The sequence below is a fragment of the Ornithodoros turicata genome, unplaced genomic scaffold, assembly GCF_037126465.1.
Source record: "Ornithodoros turicata isolate Travis unplaced genomic scaffold, ASM3712646v1 ctg00000858.1, whole genome shotgun sequence".
NCBI lineage: Eukaryota > Metazoa > Arthropoda > Arachnida > Ixodida > Argasidae > Ornithodoros > Ornithodoros turicata.
The window spans coordinates 1,046,355-1,061,836 of record NW_026999407.1 but is presented as its reverse complement, the minus strand read 5'-3'; the positions used below and the strand labels follow the sequence as shown (position 1 = coordinate 1,061,836).

Sequence of the window (15,482 nt, the reverse complement as noted above, 5' to 3'; positions counted from 1 at the left end):
TACGAACATTATTAAAAGATATGCAAATACATTACAATCTACTATAGGGCTGTTGCAGTGAAGTTTGCACAGCGCCATTTCGGGCCCAAACGGCCGCGGATCCCAATAGTAAGCAGTTCCATCAGCGGGTTTTGCATGGTGTGTCAAACGGTATGGTGCCAAGGAAGCTACAAAACCTATAGGAAATCAACAGAAAAAGCGGTGCTTCTTGAAAAGCGCGAACAACTCGAAACCGTGTACTTGGAAGTGCCGCGTCGTCTGCTAAACTGGGGAGTATTGCATGATTTGGGGCGCTGATGTTGCTGCTCACACGCGCCACCTGGCCCAGAGCAACAGGCCCATACGCCCTCGTTTGACTGTTAGCTGAAAATTTGCGAAAGCCGTGATACGAAGACCAGTGTGTTGTCGTTCGGGGGTTGAGAGGCACTTGAACTCTTATGCTGACTTCTTTTATGTCCGACCCGTTCAGTTGCGAACTGGTTACCGCCATTATTTTTTACGGTCATACCAGTTCAGGTTCAACAGTGTCAGGAAAATTTCGGTTCGGGTTCGGTTCCGGCAAAAATAACAGTTCGGGTACGGTTCGACACCCTGGGACAAACATGACACAACCTCCCAGACAAGTCGTCGGAAAGCGGATGCCAGCGTGGTCGAATTGGTCAAGGTCGGTAATCGAGAGATGCGTGGTTCAAATCTCTCCGCTTTTTCTGTAACTGCCATATTTCATGTACAGGATTTCTGTTCGCAAACGTCACGCTTCACGTGCTCCAAGTGTCACAGGTCTGGTAAGTGTCACGATATGGCAACTGTGCTGCACTGACTATGGCTGTGCCACTGTGTGTCACTGTGTATGGCTGTGCCACTGTGCCATGTGTGTGACTATGGCTGTGCCACTGGCTGACTATGACTGTGCTGCACTGAGATGGGTCACCGATGCTCAAAGCAACACTAGTGTAGACCAGCATGATCAGATCATACACATTTGACCCAACCAGTTAATGCACGTCACATTGTGTGTGAAGTAATAGTTACAAATGACTGTCAACGGATCCGCACTACGAACGACAGAAAACATACACAATAGGCTAAAATGTGATATAATCACATGTCATAGTCACGATTTATTTGTTGTTGTGATGTAGAGAGGGCATTGGGTGCAGACCGGCTAAAACAAAGCTAAATAAATTAGGGAACCTTATCTGATTTCGGAAAGAATAATTAAGAAAATAATTACAGACGTCTTCCTATGTGGCAGCGTAGGTGTGAGAAGACATTATTTCTGAAAACAGAATGAGAACGAATATGGCCAACGTTACAATTGCCGAGCTACCGACAGCAGCAGAAGGAGTGACAGTGTGTTTGTATTTGGTTGGCAAATGGCATATCCTCTGCGTTGTAAATTTATAGACGTTGCATGAAAACACCGAACTAAAGCAGATGAAAAATAAAAAGTATCAGAGCAGAGAAACGGAAAAAGCAAGGGAAGTCTGAACGTTGTGTGAATTTTTTTGCGGTTCGCCTTCCTTTTTTACCGGCATAGAGCACTCGCCCGCGCTGGTCGGGGATAAGCCGCGAGAAAGCGAAACTCCTCCAACGCATCTTTCTGTGTTCTTAATGCGTGCGACGTGGCATATCAAAAGTATTGGGCGCGATAGCGACATATTGCGTATTCGTGGGTTTATTATCGGTGCAGCTATATTACTAGACATGGAAGGTAGTGCACGTTGAGCATCAAGTTATGTTTCACACGTTCATGCTGCGGATGCGATTGCGTACAAAGTGAATTACTTGGCCTGCACAGAAACCATTTGCTTTGACATTTATCCGACGAGACGCGTAATTATCATAACGCTGCTCACGGTTACGCGGAAATTATATTAGAAACTCACCGATGAACCCATGCTCAACGTGAAGGTGGCCGTACATGATGTCTGTCGTGCACAGAGGATGCCAAGTGTTCATTGTAAGCTAAGCACCTGCACATCCCTCGGCGTGTTGCGACTAGGTCGACGTCCGAGCACTCGTAGAAACACGCATGGAAAACCTGCTGATGAAGAAATAGAAAGTAAAACCGCAGTTTCCACGAGTGTCGCAATTGAAATGCCACGAGCGTCCCGCCAGAAGGCTAACGAAGAGCTTTTTATTTACGGTGAGACATGTGGTAACCCCGTGTGACACTCATAAAGGCGCCTTTGATCGTTGCAGAGCCTAACTTTGTGCTGTGACACTTTTTAAATGCTCGCTTTCACGCACACAAAACTGTCACACCTACTTTAGGTGTCACTCACGTGTCACTCGTTTTCAGAGTGTATCAAACTGTTTTGTTAACACGTGTACACTGCCGTGTCAACTGTATGCCACATCTCATATTGAATGGTAAGGACACATTAAAGCATATGTTCACTCTCACAACTAAACTAGAAAGCTGAACCACAAGACATACGTATCTGCAAGTCCCAGCCACTTTCCTCCCGCTGTGAAGGCAGGCATTCTTTGTGTCGAAACTTCACGTAATCGCTCAATACTTTACAAATATGTGGATGAAAGGTGAAAATACGATACAATAACGATAAATTTACAATAAGTAAACTTGAACACAAATCTATTTGATTATTTTATGCAAGAAAATATTAGCATATTTCCTAATCATTCTGAGCAAAGAAAGTCTCCGGCAACGAGTGTCTGCCCTTGTGGTTGATGATGGCTCCTTCCCATGGCTCTTCGCATGAAAGCATGCTTGGGATTGACGGACTCTTAAACCACGTCTCGTCGATCAGCGAGACAGTTTTATTTATTATGTGGGTGTTGTTGACAGTGCGACTCCCATCCGACATGCATGTAACCTGTCATGAATAGCCATGTTGTACTGATGTTGTACTGCAGAGAATCCTGTTATCTGTGAGCTGCCGAAAGAACAAGGAATGTGCGACGACTTCGTGATCAGGTTCTATTACGACCTTCAGGACAGGAACTGCGAGTCATTCGTCTACAGTGGTTGCCAAGGAAACGAAAACAACTTCGAGACGTTCGAGATGTGCGACGCTACTTGCGGAAGTAAGGCCTCATCTTACGACAGTTATGTCAATTCGTTACTTTGTGTGCCGATCCCCATCCGAACTTGTCGCGACCCCCAGTTTGGGAACCACTGTTGTAGGAAGTACGGAAACGGCTGTTTATTTCTAGAGAGAAAGAGAGAGAAACTGATGTTCTGAGGCTGGAACAACATAGAAGGGACAGATACAAACTAGAGTCACTAAATAAGCTACGTGTAGCTTATTTAGTGACTCTAATACAAACAAAGCCTCAAATTGCCTAAGAAATCAACGATGAAAGATCAAAAGTCACTGAAAAGGTTAGCCAGCTGTAGGGATCGAACCCACATCTTCTACCGGTCCAGGGCTCTACCAATTGAGCTAAGCTAACACGCCTCTCCAGCGACTTTCGGGGTGCGTCATCTGAAGGAACGACAAACCAGCCACTCATTCTCACTCACCCTCCTTTCACTCGTACATTTTTTGCTCACTCATACACACATTCATACGACGGAAATCGACGCAAGCGGCACCTGTTGAACAAGAGAGAAACTGATGTTCTGAGGCTGGAACAACATAGAAGGGACAGATACAAACAAAGCCTCAAATTGCCTAAGAAATCAAAGATGAAAGATGAAAGTCACTGAAAAGGTTAGCCAGCTGTAGGGATAGCGGTAGAGCCCTGGACCGGTAATCCAGAAGATGTGGGTTCGATCCCTACAGCTGGCTAACCTTTTCAGTGACTTTCATCTTTCACTGTTTATTTCTAGAACCGCTCTGCACCTTTCTGGTTCTTCAAATTGAGAGAAGTTAAAAGAAAGGAAGTAGCTGAAGCGCATAAATGCGTAAAACCAAGAGTAATAATTGAAAGTGGCTCATTTGCGCACGAAGAAAATGGAAGATAGCGTGTGCATCACCTAACGTATCAAAACGTCACATTAAAAAGTGTACTCGTTTGAGCTCGGGGAGCTTTTGTTGAGCATTTTTTTCCATTTGAAGCCGGGAGAAATTGAATTTTCTGAATTGAACTCCGAAATTAGGGCAAACTCAGCCTCACGTTTCTTTTTTGTTCTTTGAAACTGAAAGGGCATGTCGAATTACCCCATTCCATTCCGAAATGCCTTCCCTACTAGAATGGTAAAGCTGAAAAACATTGCGAAAAACCACTTGTTTTTTTTCCCCATAGTTTCTCACACCATGTGTGAAATAAAATTCAATTCAAATTCAATTCAAAACACTCGTAAGCTGGTACATGACCAACAAGAAAAGGCGTCTGAGAAAGTATTTCTGTTGTCTTGCCTGGTCTCTCGATTTTCTTGTTCGTCATGTAGGAGATACTGCGAAGAGTCCCGTTCGTTGAATGAGGCCCCTTGGGAAGTCGTCAACAAGCCGTGTCAGCGTAGCGTAGTGGTTAGCGCACTCGACACGCAAATCAGCGGCGAGTGCTTCGATCCCCGTCGCTTTCTCGGCGACAGCCACGTTTCAATATTTACGTCATCCTGTCTCTAATATCATATTGACATTGATTGCACATCCGCGTCATATTGAGTTGTTGCGGAAATACAATGTGGCGCAGGCAGGTGTTAGTGGAACAAATGGACTCTCAAGACGTTCGATGTCCAAGAGATTCGCGACCTTCTTGCTGAGAATCACTACGTTCGCTTGTGTCACACACACTGTCGGACATTCCTTGCGGTTCGCAAAGTGGACGCATGATCCTTTCTCATGCTTACATCGTAGAAAAACTGCTACAATATTCCGTCACCGGCCTCATCAGTTTACATAATGCCTGTAAGAGTACATAATCTGCCCAAAGTCAGGATAAACAGCAGTCAGCCTTTCCACATTTGCGCAACTAAACTTTGCGGAACATATTAATCACATTGTCAATTCTTTCTCTGTTTTGGGCCTGATCGCAAGGATCACTGGTGGGTTCAGTGATCCCCATTGTTTTATAAGATTGTTCCGTTCTCTCGTTATCCCGAGGCTCGAATAATGCTCCATAGTGTTGAACAGAATGGGTCGAGTTCTAGCATCTAAAATCAAGGATGTACACCGTATATTCGTACGAATCTATTACGATAGGTATTTCCGAAGACGTTTCTATATAAATACTTCAGAATTCTAAATCGCTGTGATATGAGGGCGTTGGACTTTGGACGAAAAACTCGTGTGTCTTCCTCTACAAGTGTGCGCATGGTATTCTTGATTGTGAATGTGTGACCCGAGCTATCCCGCTAGATAACTGGACATTATCAGATTGTCGAAGTGCTTGAAGTGAATTTACTGAATCCAATAATACGGTTGCAACGTTTATTTAATAAAGTACACGTTGCTTGTGATATTGATCGCTTTATCTCAAATGTTAAAAAATGCTCTTCACCAGTTTTTGCTAATTAAGTTTATGTTGTTGCGAATGTGAATATGTTTTATTGTCTTTCTTTGCACCATTATGAAGCCTCTAGGGCCGTTTATGGACGCATAACATAAATAAAATGAAATGAGTTCATAATGTGTGTAATCAGCAAAAACAGGATAAAACAGCAGACACCATTTCCACATTCGTATCATTATCCGTGACGGTGTGTGCGTTCTTCCACACAGGAAAAAGCACAATTGACATTTGTCATCTAAGCCCGGATAAAGGACCCTGCAAGGGATACTTCCAGATGTTTTACTTCGACCCCGAAACGAAAAGCTGCAAGAAATTCATCTACGGCGGTTGTCAAGGAAACGGGAACAACTTCGAGACGAAGGATGAGTGTATCATTGCATGCGAAGGTAAATGTCATCGTCGCTTGACGATACCCCCGCTTTGTTTCGTTTCCTTTTTGGGGGGAGAGTGGTGTAGTGAAAAGGGCACCACACAAGCGATAGGAAAACACACCGTGATAAGCTACGAGTACCCGTACAGGGGGATTAATCGCTTCATCGTCGTTACGGTCGTTACAAGCTAACGAGTGGCGGGAAATTAAAAAAGGTGGGCACGTGACAAATTGCGCGTGACGTGTACCACGGCCTTCACGTATCGCGCGAAGAGCGCCGTGCACGTGTTTCATCACGTGCCCACCTTTTTAAACTTCCCGCCCGCCTTTTTGAATTTCCCGCCTCTCGTTAGCTTGTAACGACCGTAACGACGATGAAGCGATTGAGCCCCCTGGGTGTTGCAGTAACCATGCCAAGAAATGTTCGCGAGAAAAGCATCCTACGATAAAATATGTAATCAACAACATTCATCTGTAGGTAGCTTTTGCCCACGTACTACAATAATTTTATTACTTTCCAATTCGGAGAAAATTACTTTCTGGAATTGAACTCCAAAATTCGCAAAATCAACGTGACGTTTCTTGCCAGAAACAAAAATAGCACATTTAGGAGTACTCTCCCGGTCAAAATTAACCTGGCACCCAATGCGCGTGCGACAGTGTTCGCGCCCATCGCCCTCAATACCCGGCCAGTAAAAACTAGCTTTAATTCGCGACAGCGTTTTCCCCAACCTCGGGTGTCCTCCACAAGCGCTGTCGTGTGCGAGCTGCAGTATCTCGCCATTTACTGTTCGGCAGTACCAACTGCCTTACCTTTTTCCCGGCAACTTTGTCGTCGTGGTGTAGCATGTCCTCCATGCATTTCATGCCGTGAGAGCCAGCCGCCGCCTGCTCCCATGCCTGAGCTAAACTCCGGTCTTCCCTTCGACCGCTTCTGAAAGCTCTTCTTTGTTCGAGTGGCGTTAGCGCATCGTCATCATCATTCGAGATCGCGTTAACCATTACGCCAGATTAGAGCCCTGCACGGGCCGACTTTTCCGGGCCCGGACCTTCATATTTTTATGCGGCCCGGCCCGGCCCGGCGTCCTAGACCCCGTCTGCTACCGTAGTTGACCAAGCTAAGCTCTTTGTAATGGAGACGTCCCTTAAAGTAGCACAGAAGTCATTTTTAACACCCTGTTTTCTTCCTATAAAACTGTTCAGTAGGCCAGTAAGATGCACCATGCGAAGGAATTCACACCACAGAGTCATAATTATCGCAGAAATTGAATTTAAAATACGCCGCAAAAAGCGACCGTGCGCAACGGTGGTGAAGTGCAGTACCAGCCTGTGATCTGCTTGGAACCTCGCGCTGACGCTATAAGGAGAATGCTCGCTGATTGGTCTAGAGAAATGTTGTCTGCTACTCCGCTGTCGTCTGCTACTTGGCTGTTCGGGGTTCTGAAAAAGCCTTTCTCCTGGCTTCGGCCGCACCTTCTATCCCCAATTCTCCAGGAGAACTGGCGAAACTAGTTTACGGCGGCAAAGGGACAAGGCGCTGACCCCCACTGACCGGCGAACTAGAACGAGTTCTCCTTATAACGTCATCAGTGACGTGACATCATACCTTTCTCATACTCGTTATTCCTGGAGTGACGAATTAAGGGTGACCGCGCGGAGCCATGTTTATGTGAGTTTTGTTTTGGGAAACAAATTGCACACATCAAAACCTTTCGCGCTGTTCGGTAAAATGACACACACACTTTCATCAGACGTCTTAATCGTTTTTTTTTTTTTTTTGATGGCCCTCTGTACTCCTTTAAGTGCACGGCCCAGGGACAGGCCAACATCAACAGTCGCGGGCGATATTATCCCCCTTCACTTAGTGACTCTTTTAATCACCTTAATCTTAATTTAATTTTAATATAATAGAGAATGGGCATCCCTTTCAGAACGTCACGAAACTGGCAGCTGACCCTGAAGGTATAGGGGATGTTATACAACATTTAAATGACACAGGTGCCAGAAGTTAAAAGGAATTTAGCTTAGCAATAGCTTAGATAATGTGCGTGTCTGGCTACTTATGCCTCAGGTGACAGAGTGACCATGGGACACTGAACGCTGTTCTCATAGCTTGCTGCTACAAGGGTAAAACCCTGTGACGTGCACAATCGTTTCGGGTTCGTTCCTTTGTAGTGCATAGGTTCTTGCCACACTGAAACGGAATTACAGTGGCTGAAAGGAGTGTACCCGAAAAAAGCTCTACTTACCCACATACAATGTTTCGTCCACGCACCTATGTTGCAACTAACGTTTCTTGATCCACATTCTTCTCTGAATAATTCTCTGTGTGCATTGTCCATACACTTCCTACCATGAAGACCAATACTAACTTATGGCTACATTCTACGCAGGAAATCCAGATGAGCTGAGTGAGTAACCTTCTGCACATGGTAAGCATTGCAACGTGTCAATGGTGTTCTCGAATTGACTAAAAAAAATGACGAGATTAGTTGCAACATCTGGAATAGGTTTTCTTTTGCGCCGATTGTGACCGCACTCTTTTAAGAATGCTAGTTTTCCTAGCTTCCGTGCGTTGTTCATGCTGTTCCACTCAAGACCGCGCTCCAGTGTCATCAGCGGCAACGAAGAAACAGACAGAGCCGCATTGAGCGCCCATCAGCACGCTGCTTTTCCCCCGATAATGATGTCATCGGGCGGCCAAAGACACCTCCTCTCGACACTCACCAGTCCCAAGATACAGGCTCAGTGGCAACACGACATAGCTCACTCCCTTCTCTCTGATGTAGACCCCACGCTTTCTCTTGCACTTCCTCCGCGACTACCGCGCCCCTTAACTGCTCTCTTCCACCGCATGAGGCTCAACGTTGCCTTTACACCTGCCTTTCAACACCGTCTCGGCTCCACCTCGTCTTCCCTCTGGCCCACTTGTGGAGTATACGGCGACCTCAGCCACGTCATCCTGGCTTGTGGGCAATACCACCATGAGCGTGCACTAATGCAAGTCTCTATGCAACGCATTGACAAGCGGCCGTTCAACCTAGAGAAGATCCTCGGTCCGTGGGCGAACGCTGCCCACCAGACGCAGGGCCTTCGTCTTTTGGTGGAGTACGTGCGCTCCACTGGTCTGGCGACGGCTCTTTGAAAGCCCCCATCATCATCCCTTCATCCTCTCCCATCGCGAAATACGGCAGTGTACCGCCTCAGCGGCGGTGAATCGCCAACCCCATCACCATTCAATGTATGTGTGTGTGTGTGCTGTTCCCTGCGAGTGACCTTCAATGAAGTGGGCAGGGTTCGGATCCAGACCTTCATTTTAGGTGTGGGGGGGGGGGGTTTGTTTGTCGAATCGCGTAGCAGGGGAGGGGAGTAGGGGAAACTAATGTTTATAAGCTGATGATTTGGGGGAAATCACGCAACCACCCCCTGGATCCGCCATGGTAGTGGGCCAAGACGTCGCCGTACGTTGCCCTCCTGTGAAGACCCTAATTTGAATAGTTAACCAATGAAAAGCACCCGTGGTGCAGCTGTGAAGCATTTTCCGCAATTTTAAAATTAATCCGCGAATCGGCTGTCACTGGTCCTAAGACGATAGGGCAGTGCGTATGTTCGTGTTTTTCGAGTACGGAACCGAATAATTGCGTATTTTATGCAAATTCCGAATCTAAAATGGAGTTCCACGAAAACAGAGTGCTTCCGAGTGAAACATAGAATTTCATATTTAAATTTCCAGCGTCAAAGCAACTCTGTCGGCAAGTCAGCACTAACGGTACGCGCGGCTGTGCTTGCGGCGGCTAAACCAGCCTAGCATCGAAGCGCTGCGTGCTTAGCCTGCACAGCTCTGTTGCACGTTGCTCTACCGTTAAATGCAGCGTCAAATTACGGCCCTGGCGGCACCGTAACATAGACGTCCTGTGGGAAGGCGCTGCAGACACCATAACCCCATCGACTTGACAGGCTGCGAGAACGGGTCACCGTCTAAGAGGCCGACCGAAGTGACCGGTCGGTGAGGCATCTCCCCTTGGCGCGGGACTCATACCCATAGCCGTGAAGTGCATGCTGGGCGCCAGGCAGGCCCTGGACAGCTAGTAAAAGAACTGCAAAACTCAAAATAAACATCCTGAGGAGCCACGATACTGGAATAAACGAAAGAAACCCTCGATACTAATCCCTTACCTGACAATTTTGAACGGAGGGAACGTAATCCGCTTCTCCCGTTAACAACAACAACAAAAAAGTTACTTTAAGCAACCCACTGGGTTCCACACGCAGCCGGGCGTACGATCAAGTTCAAGAAACGGGACGTTACCGGCCCGTTCCGGTGGTGCGGGAGTCATGAGACTCGGGTGATAAGGAAAAAAAAATACCGTGGGTTTCCGGCTATCCTATCACCAAGATAGGGAAGCCAACTAGCATCGGAACAACAGCGCGGCGCTGTTTAAACCATCCGCAAAAGAATAAAATTACCTACAAAACAAAGCTCACTCTAGCCCTCCGCCACCGAACGTACGAGCATATCTTTAGAAACGTTGGGCGCCAATTGGTAGGAACCATTCCCACTCTCGGGGTCGTGCCAACTCAATAACAAAGCGAGGGTTTATTTCATACCTTTCCAACCAAACGGCTTATCAGCTCAAAACAGTAGAAATACAGCAGCCGCCCGCAGCAGTCGTCTCCTGGTAAACGTCCCGTCTCTCCCTTTAACGATGTCGCGATCCCTTATATCGGCTTCCCCATAACGTGTACTTACCCCGTGCAGTAAAATAGTAACACGAGAAAACAGCGCAAGAACGGGACATGATGCAGACAAACGAAGCGCTGACTACTTTTTTTACTGACTAGAAGTTTATTGGCAGGAAGAGCAGAAGCGAAGAATAGAGGAAAACCACCAGAAAGGGTTTAGTGATTAACATAGCATATCTCTCGGGCAAGGAGGTCAACCGAGGGCGCAGTGACACAATTATCACCTCTATCGTGAATCTGAACTGCTTCGAAAATGTATCTGGCTCTTCTATCTTGGTACCCTCTTAAGGGAGCATGGAAGGGACTTGGAAGGTATATTTTTTTACTGCATCACACGTGAATACTACCTTCAGGAACCGTCACGCAAAATATTTCCCTCGGAGAGTGCGAACTTACTGAGAAAATTGGTTTGCAAGAGAGTGGCTCCTCGCCTTTCGTGACACCAGCTTGCAGAGGACACTCCCTGCGCCATCGAGAATCACCTGCTAGCGAGAGCGACCAGTCGAGACACGGGAAGGGTGGAGCGAAATGCGACTGCAAAAAGAAAAAAGAGGCACATGACGTTGTAGACTGGCATCCGGGGGGAGGAGGTTTTCTAACCCTTCGAATTGAAAGCTCTCTTGCGCTCCTGTACTATGCGCTACACTCGCAGTTTTTGTGCGAATCAGAGCCACAGCGAGGCAAGTTTGCGCAAAGGGCAGGGTAAACTTGAAGCGCCCTCCCTCTCCCACTGCCGTCAACAGCCCTGTAAACAAAGAAATGAAAACGCTTATTTGGACTGCAGGGATCGTAGATTGAAATCTTCTTCGTTCCCGCTTTATCCTGTCCAACCGACCTGCCGTTCGGCGCCTTCTCTGGCGAGCTGCCCCTCTCGGCCCTGGTCGCTACGGCTCTGTTGCGAATGTGTGTCACAGGGCTTGTATGGCGCCGAGAAGTTTCGGAGTCGCCCCCTGGTGTTCACTGAACGAACGATGTCGTGGAGATATTCCCGAGCAGTATTCCCACATTGCATTGCACGCATAAGAGGCTCTTCAGAGTTGGTGTTGCCTGATAACGCCTGACGAAAGCGACATACGTGTTCCAAGTAAGTCGTATTTTCATTCCGATATGACAGTTTTTACTGTAAGTAAGAGAAACGAGGATCCCCACCCCTAGTGACCGCCAATAGTTCTCCCGATATATTTCATCTCCAGCCTATCCATGCTCCTTTAGCACATATTCTATACAAACATATTCTTCAGCAATATTTTATAGAAACACATAATTTCCATCTTGAATACTACGGGCCTGCTTAGTAGCTTTCAACATGGTTTTCGTCAAAAGCTTTCTAGTGTCACGCAACTTGTTGTCACAAACCATGACTTCGCTGCTGCGGTCGATCAGAAAGGACAAATAGATGCAACTTTCTTAGACCTGGCAAATGTATTTGATTCCGTCACTCACTCACAACTTATTCATAGACTTAAAAGAGTTGTGTTATCCAACAAGATTACGAACTGGATGTCTGCCTACTTGAGAAACCGCTGTCAATACGTTCATATTGAGTTTTAGTGAATCGTACGTTATCTCCTGCACGTAAGCGATAGCGTTGTTGGTTCTGCGCACGCGCAACACATAAAAGAGAGCTTTGCGCATTGCGCAGACGCTACGCATCACAACGCTATCCCTTACGTACGCAAAGGCGATAGCGTACGATGCACTAAGACTCTTAAACATATCTAACGCAAAAACTGGTGAATAGACATCTCCCAGTTTGTAAACAAATGACGTCATAGTGTTGGACAGCGCCGCCAATTTGGTAGAATTGAACTACGCTCGAAACTAGGGGTGAACAAGGTCGCACCCGAAGGCCATGGTCATGAGGGGAGTACGGTAGTCCCTGAAAGGGATGCGACATTTGGTCCTATTTTTCTTTCAATAGGAAGCTGCGAACAAGTGCCCATTCGTGAAAAATTTGTTTCGTTTTCAGTCTGTCTATCAACGTCATGAGTCATGGTGACGTTTCCCGGTTAGAGGTCTATTGAGTGTGTTATCAGTAGAAAGCAGATTTTTAGGTACTAACAGATAACGCCTTTCGTCGCGTAAATCATTCTAGGCCAACCAACCTTCAGAATCGTATGGTGTTACCTTCCGATTGGAAGGAACGTTGATACATAAAACGGTGTCCGGCCCTTTTCTCAGCTTATCGGGAAACGGAGCGATATCATCCGCGATTATGACTGGCATACTGCGTGCTATGCGGTCAAGAGCGCCCTCTGTTAGTGCTTAAAAATCCGCTCTCTAGTTATCAGGGGTGCCACAGGGTTTCGTATTAGGGCCCTTGCTTTCTTATCTATGTCAATAACATTACAGAATTTATATATACCAGCGTACAGATAAGATTATTTGACATGGCGATAAGCGAGCGCACACGAACAGCACAGGAGGAGCTCATACTAACAACTAAGTTTATTTCAAGAGAGAAGGTACTGGTACAAGGTTAGGCGACTTCCGGGATACCCCATAAGGTGGGGGATTAGCGCGCCAACCGGAAGGATGGCCTAGAAACTCTAGTTCATCATTCGAAAGAGCGATCGAGGCATGGCTGGTCCCTCCTTTAGAAATGAGGGAGGCCTGTAGGATCTCGCGTTCCCGTTGTGATCTGTGGTAACCCAAGATGTAGACGTGTTGTGAGACTGAACACAGCAGCCGCAGTCTGTGACATGTGGCTTTAAATGGAGAAGAGGCGCGCACTGAAGGGAGCGGGGGGGGGATATACGTTTATTTCGGAAAGGTCAGCCTGACCGAAGGTCGGCTTGCTATTCCTAAATCAAAATGTATCACAAAGATGAAGTAAAAACAAATGTAAGATGACGAGGGTGCCGTGATGTGTAGGTGACATGAAAGGTCAACTCATAATTTGTTCATGAGGCCTGTCGTGTGGAGAAAGTCGAGGAAAGCTCGAGTGACGCACCACTGACGGGAGTGTCGGACAGGGCCAAGTAATACAGGAAGGTCTATGTGTGTGTGTCCCAGAGCAGTCAGGCGTCCTTTGAGGGTGTCGCGTGCAGTGTCGTAACGTCTGCAGTGCAGTAGTAGATGCGTTGTGTCTGCTTCCACCCTGCACGTTGCGCATGCTGAGGAGTTCAGTTGGCCCATCTTGTATAACAATGACGGTGTTCGGGCTACGTTTAACCGTAAACGGTGTACGATAGTCTCGTCCCTTCGGGTGAGCCGCAGGATGGTCGTGTATTCCATCTTCGGGTCGATGGAGTGTGTTTTCAGGCACAGCATTTTCTATGAAGTGTAGTGTATTGCGGGCGCAGAGCCGCCTCACCTGAATTCTGCTGGCGGACGACGACATCGGTACTGATGCAATTAGCTCACCTTCCTCATGAGCGCGGCGCGCAGCGTTCTCGTGCAGGCCAATATGGCCTGGCACCCACTGGAACCAGACACTGTGGCCTGAGGCGAGTAATTCATTGTAACGCTTTGCGATCCTTGTGCAGATGTCGTTAATCGTATTTGCACAGTATGAGGCTATCATCTGTAATGCTGACCTGCTGTCAGTGAGAATGGTTCAATTGTCCGCTGATGAACGCGATATGTATGACAATGCTGCGTAGATGGCGTAGAGCTCTGCCTCTGTGGAAGATGTTTCATGAGGAAGCTTAAGTCCTTGCTGGATGTTACAACTCGGCACGTAGAATGCGGCCGTTGAACTGCCTGGTACCACAGATCCGTCAGTGTACACTTCCCTTCGTTGCTGGTGCGCGGACGCTAAATGTTCAAGCGCAAGTTGGCGCGCGGTGATAGGGGGCACGTTACTCTTCTTTGCTAGGCCAGGGATGTCCGAGTGGACTGTAGGGGTACAAATGGTCCACATAGGTGGAGCATATGAGAAATGTGCAGTGGACGATGGTACGCAGCTTTTTAGACGGGAGACTGCAGCTCCAAACGTTGACGAGGGGCAGTTCGACTCGATAGACTGGAGGTAATGTGATTGGTGTCGGGTGAGAAATCGCGTGTAGGTACGGAGTGTCTCTCTGTCTCGCAGGACATGCGCCGGTGGTTCCTTCGCCTCAGCTAAGACGGAGTATGTCTCAGTGGTCCTAGGAACTCGTAGGCATACTCGGAGACTATGTGCTTGGATCCGTAGAAGTTCCATCTCTCCATTTCTACTGAGGCCGTGTAGGGCCGGCAAGCTGTACCTTAGGGTTGCTATTATGAGGGAGCAGTGTAGCTGACGCAGGTCAGCACACGTCGACCCCCAGGATGCTCCAGCGACGCGTCGTAGAACGTTGGTATAGTTGTTGGTTTTGGTCAAAATTGACTTGAGGTGTTTCGACCATGTCAACCCTCTGTCTATGATGATGCCCAAGTATTTATAATGCGAGACAAACTTCAGCGGTAGACCCCCAACATGTAAAGGGTACTTGCTAAAAGAGCGGCGCGTAAAAGCCATGGCTACCGTTTTGTTTGGTGAGATCGAGAGCCCGCGGTCGGCGAGGTAGGATACAATAGTGTCTAGAGCGGTCTGCAGACGTTCTTGGATCGTATCGCGGCGGAAAGCTGAGGTCCAGGTGCAGAAGGGAGCGGATGTGCCAACTAAGGCGTCGGTTCACACAACGGCCCGCTTGGCCGACGTACACAGCACCACTCGACCTGGGAACCTGGTACGCAACACTTTTTTCGCAGTCCCTGAATTTCTCTCGGTGGATTATGTCACATATTACGGTTGGCAAAGAAAACTGGTGTGAACACGTAGAAAAAGTGGAACCTCATCATCTGTGCTGGGCATATGCCCCGCGCTCGAGGAAAGAGCCTTCTGCCTTTTTCGTCGGCGCACTCGAAGTTGGTCAAGCGTGGCATAGCCACGACAGCCATAGGCAATGCTCTCGAGCAGTCGTGCACTCACAAAGTGCAGTCCAGCCTTCTGTCACAGGTTCGGACACTTGAGGCT

At 47.5% G+C, this 15,482-nt stretch overlaps 1 protein-coding gene across 1 annotated transcript in view; it reads left to right on the top strand.

The window, feature by feature from the left end:
* LOC135375389 (carboxypeptidase inhibitor SmCI-like) overlaps positions 1-15,482 on the top strand; it is a 33,305-nt gene that overhangs the window by 15,314 nt on the left and 2,509 nt on the right. Inside the window, exons 6-8 of the mRNA XM_064608109.1 lie at positions 2,884-3,054; positions 5,637-5,813; positions 8,191-8,229. Coding sequence (XP_064464179.1) covers positions 2,884-3,054; positions 5,637-5,813; positions 8,191-8,216 — 374 coding nt within the window. The 3' untranslated portion in view covers positions 8,217-8,229. The remainder of the gene's footprint in view (positions 1-2,883; positions 3,055-5,636; positions 5,814-8,190; positions 8,230-15,482) is intronic.